Raw genomic sequence first — 8,015 nt, forward strand, 5'->3', positions numbered from 1 at the left:
TAGGGTGACCCGTTCCATTTAGCGATTTTAGTGTAATGTGGTATTAAAGGAAGCCTGACTACACCTGTGTTAGACCTCATACAGAAGAGAGCTCTGAAGAGAGCTCACAGATCGCCAGGCCATTAGCTGTAAATGGAATCATAATTGATTACGGGTTATTCTAGCACAATTTGGGAATAAGGCGGTGGGTTAATCTCCCGGTTTGCAGCAGATAGCTTCTTAAACTTTGAAATGAAATTCTTTGAGACATAAAAGATAGGGATAGAAATACTTTGCTGGATCTTCTCCATTAGTCAAGATTGTTACAAAGGGAAAAATTTGCCACTGTTTTTCAAATATTTTTTTCTTCTAATTAATCCATATCATTCTTAGGGGGCTTTGCCAAGGAGGAAGACTAATTACTTACGTTCCTTCCATAGCCAATATGCTGGCCCCTTGCGGAGCCACCTTCCTCCTGCTGCACCTGGTCCTGCAGCCGTGGCTGGGGGCCGATGCCCAGGCCACCCCCCAGGGTAAGTGGGTTCGGGCCGGGCGCGCGGGTGAAGAGCACCGGGTCCCCATCCGCGGAGCCCGCAGGCCCGCGAGCCACAGGCCGTCCCGACCCATCCGCGGAGCCCGCAGTCCCGCGCTCCAGCCTGGCGCGCTGCTCGGCCTCTGCTCCTGGAGCCTCGCTCAGCCCCTCTCTGTTCCAACGGGGCCCTCATCAAAGCATATTGTAATTGGAAGCGCCGATCAGAGTCTAGAATTTTCTGAAATTCGATTATCCAGTGATGAGACCAGTTCCCTAAACAATAGTTTGGGGGATACAAAATTATTTTCAGTCTGTGCAAAATCGTGGGGTGTACGTCCAAGCTTGCCACACTGCCCTACACCTGCCTCTAACATGTAGTGTCTTGTGTAGGAAGACCGGTTTCTGTCCCTTGAGGCCCGGTCCCTCCACTCAGTCCTTGCCCCCCACATCCTTCCACACGGCGATATCTGCCCAGAGGGTCTGAGACCGACGCCCCTGAGAAAGACCCCACACTGCCCAACTTGCCCTGCCACCCGCCTTTTTCTGCTGGCTTTGCTTGGACCCTGAAAAGCAAAGATTCTTTCAAGAGTTGGCTTGATCTCTTGACTCCTGAGATGAATAGGAAGGGCTGAGAAATAGAGGTTTTTCTAAGAAAAGGTTATAATTTGAAAAGATACCAGAGTAATCTCAAATCCCTTTGTGAGATGAGATGGAAATAGCCGTTGGGCAAGAAGCTCTTGAGGTTAAACAGAATTTTTTGTAGAGACCTGAAGGAAGAAATGATTTGAGCAAGAAAAGATCTTAGAGCTCTAACTGGATATCCAGTGGTGACGTCCTTCATTTGTTTGAACGAGGTGCCTGGGTTGATATATTACTGACTAAGGAAATAAAACTGGATGAGGCACACAACTTGAAGTAAAAACTATTATTCCTCATGAAACCAGAGCAAAGAATGCCTGTGAAGGCATGCTCAACTCCCTGCACCTCCCATGCCAGTAATCCCCCATTTAAACTTTACATTTCACCACAGAACTGATTTTGATTCCAGACCAGGCAGCCAAAATTGTGGTTTCAGGGGGTACTGTACTGGCCAACTTTTAGGTTGAGTTGAATATATGAGATCCCGAAGTCTGCAATATGCATTGTTCCCTGTGCTTCTAAGAAAGGAAGCTTTTTAACCCAATGCAAAGTTTTCTTATTGCAGAGATTATTTGGCAGGCTTGAATTTATGGGTATTCTATTATATGGTTATATAAATTCTTGACATTTGAGCAAACAACTTCATGGTATGCCTTAGGTATGGATTTTGCTTCTTTTTAGACAGACCTGACCATTTTGTGGAAACTTAAACTCAGGCAATACAACCTAAATTATCTGATTAATTTAGTTGCTGTGGTTGATCTGAATAAGTCAAATTTCTGATAGATTCTTTTATTAAGTTATTTTGTCTGCAGTTATCAGCTCAACTGGATAATTTGCTTATCTCCTTTTTCCTCTGAGCTGCATTGCTAGTCTTAAATTAGTATGTATCCAATTTATACACCTTGATAGTTGGGCTTATTAGTAGCAGTAATTTCACCTCTAACACTAAAGGGTTGTGCTCAGATCTTGGCTCTTTTACTAAAACATAATAACACTAATAGAAAATGGTAGTGTCTCATTTCCTTTTCAAAACACTCTCTGAACTCATTACTAATTCTAACTCTGCCTCTTGAGGGAGAAGCAGATGGATCAGAGGAACCATATAGATTGAAACAGCAAGTTTAGCTTGAATTAAATTATGGGCCTGAACATAGTCAAAACAAGAAGCAAAAGTACCAAGTGCTTAGTTTTGAATGCAGTTCCCGTACTTTAACCACACCTGTTTTCTGAAGATGCCCTGTCCTGAATGGAACGTCTAAACATATTACCTTATTTCCCTTTGTCCTCATTGGTGGAAAAGTAGTTTCCAATTCTCTGGAAATTGAAAAATCTGATTCTCCTTTTGAAATGCACTAGGCAGCAGTCTTCATGGTTTGGGGATGTGGGTACTGGAGGGAACACAATAGATGTTCTGCTTTCCAACATGTCTAGTATTACATTCATTATTGTGCAAGCTCCTCTGGGACATGTGGAATAAACAATATAGATCCAGCTTGAAGACAAATTGTCTTTTAAAAAGAGTGCACATTGTTTTTTTTTTTTTTAAAGATGACCGGTAAGGGGATCTTAACCCTTGACTTGGTGTTGTCAGCACCACGCTCAGCCAGTGAGCCAACCGGCCATCCCTCTATGGGATCCGAACCAGTGGCCTTGGTGTTATCAGCACCACACTCTCCCAAGTGAGCCACAGGCCGTCCCGAGAGTGCACATTCTTGAGTAACTAGGTTTTTTTGCCTGTTTGTTTTAGAACTTTTATTCATTTTTTTTTTTCTTATTACAAAAGCAATACCTTTCATTTCGGAAAAAAACTAGAAATTGGATTGCAAAAAAAAAAAAAAGGAAATAAAAAGGTTGTGATTATACAACCGAGAGATAGCTACTGTTAATGGTAACATTTTGTTGTATTGTCTTTATTTCTAATTTTTTCAGTGCAAATACATATTTCAAATGGAATTATGTTATACATATAGTTTTATAATCTTTTTTTTGGCTGAACATATGAACATCTTTCCATATCTGTAAGTATTCAGCTGCATTTAAAAATATATAGTATTCTGCTTTTTGGAAAGATCAAAATTTATTTAGCCAAGGCTGTAACATAGGACTCTTAAGTTGTTTCCAGTGTTTTGATATTGTAAGTAATATTTTATTGAACAATTGCAGTGCCACAGGATGGTTTAGGGTAGTTTCAACCATCCCCTTCATCTCTGCCAAACCCTTCTTTCTTTGCTGAGGACAGTTTATGTTTTCATAGCAAAGAGCTATGCCAAGAGCTTCAGGTCTCCCCCCGTCCTTCCAATTAGATTTTCACCTAATTATTTTCTAAATAGAAATCCTAGAATTATCACTGGTGGTGACTATCCTTGTACCTAAATCATTTACCATATTATCCATTATTTCCTTAGGATAAATTCCTGTAAGTAGAATTGCTAGATCAAAGAGTATACATGTTTTAGGGCTTTTGATATTGTGATTTATACTGTCTTCAAAATGTTTATACTAGTTTAAATCTTACCAAGCAGTAAACAAGAATGCTCATTTCCCTGAATCACCCCACCCACAACAATTGGGTATTATTGTATTAATTATTTTTCCAATTTGATGGTGAAAATAATTGTCTGTTAGCAATTCCTTCATTATTAAGTAAGTGTATGAACATTTATTTATACAGTAGACTTACTGGTCCTTTATAATTATTTTTCTATAGATTGCCTTTCCATGCTCCTTACCCATTTTTCTATTAGGATACATATCATTTTATTGATTTGTAAGAGCTCTTTATAAATTATTGATATTACTCTTTTAATAACCAAGTTATTGTATCCAAGAGACAGCCCTTGGTGCTGAAGTTCCTGCAGGCTATGGAACTGTTCAAACAATATTTGCATAAACTGACAGAAATAATAAGTAACTTCTAGTGTGTATTACCCAAATTTGGCCTTTGCCTTAAATGGCTCTGGACATACTCTCTCAAACCTTTCATAAGTATTACAAAGTTTTTGAGAGAGAGTTTGCATGCTTGATCAAAAGAAACTTATACAAATACAAATGCAGATTCTAGTTTTTTATAGACCAGCTCTGTCAGTCAAAATACAGTCAGGAAATAGAAACCACATCATCTTGTTTTGCTTTGTTTCCACAGTGGGATTTTTTTAAACAGAAATATTGGAGAATTATAAAGGCACAAAGGAAACACTTAGGTCTCACAAAGGTAGCAAATCATTTTGCTGACAGTATGTCTATCTCCACATCCATGCTTTTTGCTGCATTCCTTGTCATTTATCACTGACCAGGGAAATACAATTGGCTCTAGTCCAGAGGTACTTAAGGGATCCCATGACAAAAATTCACTGCATGGGGATGTAAGAAAAACAAAGACTTGGGTATGCTCACCAGTTCCCCTTGTTCCTTTACTGCTTTAGATGCCTTTGGTGCTTTTCCTAGTGGGCATTTTCAGAGCCACATGTTCAGCCAAATCCAATTTTATGCTGCAAATTTAGTCTTCTCTTGAGGGCTATAACCAGTGATGAACATTGTGCTATATTTCTTTGGGTTGGAATGTCCAGACACTGTGAAAGTGACAAGGAAGAATGGTGAGTTTGGTGATGTGGAAAATGGATTACACGACTAGTGTACATTACTTCATAACTTATTGTCAAGTTGGCCCTCCCCCCAAATATCTTTGCCCCAAAGTTAAATCTTTCACTGACTACCCTCTTCTCTTCCTTCTCCCCAGTCTTTGACCTAATCGCATCCTCTAGTCAAAGGCTGAACCCAGGTGTCCTGCAACCAATCCTGACAGACCCCACCTTGAGTGAGCTCTATGTGATCTCTACCTTCAAGCTGCAGACGAAAGGCTCAGCCACCATCTTCAGCCTTCACTCTTCAACTGACAACAGCAAATATTTTGAATTTACTGTGATGGGACGCTTAAACAAAGGTAAGCAAATTTGCAGAAATCATTTTCTTAAAAAAAAACCTTTTCCTGTTCCAGGATTTGGGGGTCTATTTTCCTTAAGACAGTTCTTAATTCTGTACAATTGTATTCTTTCCCACTGTTCATTTCAGTTTTCAGTACCAAATTCTTTTTATTATACATTTACCTACATAGGGAAGTGGGGGGTTGGGAAGCAATATTGGGAGAAAAAATAAAGAATTGCTTGTGGCCAAGATGCATTCTGACATTGTCCCATCCTCCTGCTATTCTGAATCCAGTTCTGGAAGGGACAGGACCCAGGACAATTAGGCCATTGTCTCAGTCAGTTCAGGATGCTATAACAAAATACCATAGACTGGGTGGCTTAAACAACAGACATTTCTCACAATTCTGGAGGCTGGAAAGTCTAAGATCAAGGTGCCAGCAGATACGGTTCCTGGGGAGGGCCCACTTCCTGGCTTGCAGACAGCCATCTTTTGATTGTATCCTCATGTGGTAGAGAGAGAGAGCGAGCAAGCTGTCTCATGTCTCTTCTTATGTGTGCACTAATCCCATCATGAGGGGCCCACCCTCAGGACCTAATCTAAACCTAATCATCTCCCAAAGGCCCCACCTCCAATAACCATCACATTGGAGATTAGGACTTCAATATATGAATTGGGGGGGATACAAACATTCAGCCCATATCAGTCACCCACACCATTTTTATGTTCCTTGGAAGCACATGGCTTAGCAGACCTAGCTCCTAGCTCTGCCTGCACCTTCCTGGCCCAGTGGAGAGAAAATATGAGTACCTCAACCAGTGGAACAGAATGCACAGCTCTTTTCTACCTGTTTTGTGCCAATTTACATGTCTGTCACCTGTTTGATCCCTCTTTTGTCATCTGTTTTGCCACCAAAGCACTAAGTTGCTACAAGCACTAAGAAATGACTCCCAAAGAAAAATGTCACTATTTTTCATGGCCTTCCCCTCCACCCATGCCCTGGGAACAACACCTGTTCCTGTTTACTGAGGAATGTGACAGATACATGTTCGTGCTTCCTTGTGTATTTAATAAAATAGAAAGACTGGCCCTTCCAGCTGGATTTTATATTTATTTCAGTTTGCTTTACAAAGCCGACACTTGCTGGTGCTTCAGACTCTCTCTTAGATTCTACTCATGACTGAACTCTTAAATCTGCAGGCCTTAGGAGTTGAAAGAAATTCCTAATTTTTAGCTTTCATAGGACCATAGAGTTAAAAGCAAAAAGGAATGGGACTTTAAGCCCTTCTTTTATGTTAAATTCCAACATCCTCCTTCCCTCCTCTAATCCTGCTCCCAAGTCTGCTCTCTCCATCTGCCCCTCCCAGCCTCTCAGGGTCTGTAGTGAGGTTTCAGATAATGAAGGGAGTCTGGGGACATGGTCAGCAGATGGTTTACCCATTCCTGCCCTCTTACCACATCTGCAGCCGTGATGAGAGGTGATTTTGCCCATCTGTCTGCCTTGTATCAAACAGCCCCATGTTGCCTCACATCTATTGCAGGAACCACTCGTCTTCTAACAACCCAGCTACTCAGTTTGTGATCTGTAAAAATCACCATTCTTCATCTGTAGATCAGCAGCTTTTCACCAAACTGTCTATTTTCAATGCATTGGAAAGATTTTTCTTTTAGCTCATCCAGTTTAATGGCTAGCAGGTCCTCCATAGGCTACTCAGTTTGTGATCTGTAAAAATCACCATTCTTCATCTGTAGATCAGCAGCTTTTCACCAAACTGTCTATTTTAAATGCATTGGAAAGATTTTTCTTTTAGCTCATCCAGTTTAATGGCTAGCAGGTCCTCCATAGAGTGAAAAATTCTGCTCCTAGCTTTTCATCCTTTATTTCTAAATTAGCCAGTATTTATGAACCCATTGTGAAAAGTCTGTGTGGCCAGGAAATACAAGGAAGTAACTTCCTGTGAACTGATTCTTTCAGTCCATATAGGCAAGAGTAACACTAGATATATGGGCAGGTAGACAGATGGGTAAGGGTGTCGTTAGTGTGTTTTCTCTGAAGAATCACCAGTAATGTGATTCAGCTGTACGTACCAGTGGATCAAAATTTTAGGGGAGAGGATGAAAGGGTTGATGAACACCTCCTCATCCTCCAATGTATTAGAGAAGATAAATACTTCTTAGAAAATATGGGGGAGGGGGATGGAGTTCTGGAACAATCTAGAAATGAGAATTCTCAGAAAACGAAGAGGAATTTATACTAGTATTAGAGCTTGAAGAATGTGACACAAAGAAGTCGTTTCACTGGTGCAATAGGAAAAGTGCAAAGATTTACCATCATTGGTGAATCTGGAAATTCTAGAAAGGAGCAGAAGCCCATTCTGACTGGAACAAGAAAGAGAAGTCATTGGGTTCATCAGATCCAAGGAAAAGATGTGTCATGAGGTGTGACTCCCCACGGAGGTATTCACTGGTGGCCGTGCTGGCATGACATAATTTACAGAGGGTGGGGGGCAAATTATCTTCCTGGATGGTGAACTCCAGACATCATTTCACTGGCCAAGACTCAGCTGATTGCCCCTTTTGTTGATTTGCATGGAAAATAGTGAAACAGAAAATATCTAAATGTATTTCTACTGACTTCAAACACCTCGTCCTCCATTAAAGTCCATGATTTGGGAGAGGAAGGAGGGCAACTACACAGGTAGTGTCAAAGAGCAGGATCTGCTTGTCTTGGCTCCAGATGAGTTCTTGAAACAAACTAAAGTGTGGCTAACGAAGACTACAAGGAATGAATTTGCCACTGAGCTCTCTGCTTCTACTCTCATCTCACCCTCTCCAAGTCATCCTACCCATGGCCACCTCATTACTGTTCACAAACATAATTTGGATCAAGTTATGCCTGACCTCAGAGACCATTAGTGGCTCCCATTCCAAACTGGATAAG

At 41.0% G+C, this 8,015-nt stretch overlaps 1 protein-coding gene across 1 annotated transcript in view; it reads left to right on the forward strand.

Moving 5' to 3' along the window:
• Window positions 1–424: 424 nt before the first annotated feature.
• Window positions 425–8,015, forward strand: part of THBS4 (thrombospondin 4) — a 44,100-nt gene continuing 36,509 nt past the window's right edge. The window contains exons 1-2 of the mRNA XM_008592604.1: window positions 425–512; window positions 4,890–5,093. Coding sequence (XP_008590826.1) covers window positions 425–512; window positions 4,890–5,093 — 292 coding nt within the window. The remainder of the gene's footprint in view (window positions 513–4,889; window positions 5,094–8,015) is intronic.

This window comes from Galeopterus variegatus, unplaced genomic scaffold (assembly GCF_000696425.1).
Source record: "Galeopterus variegatus unplaced genomic scaffold, G_variegatus-3.0.2 Scaffold8094, whole genome shotgun sequence".
Classification (NCBI taxonomy): domain Eukaryota; kingdom Metazoa; phylum Chordata; class Mammalia; order Dermoptera; family Cynocephalidae; genus Galeopterus; species Galeopterus variegatus.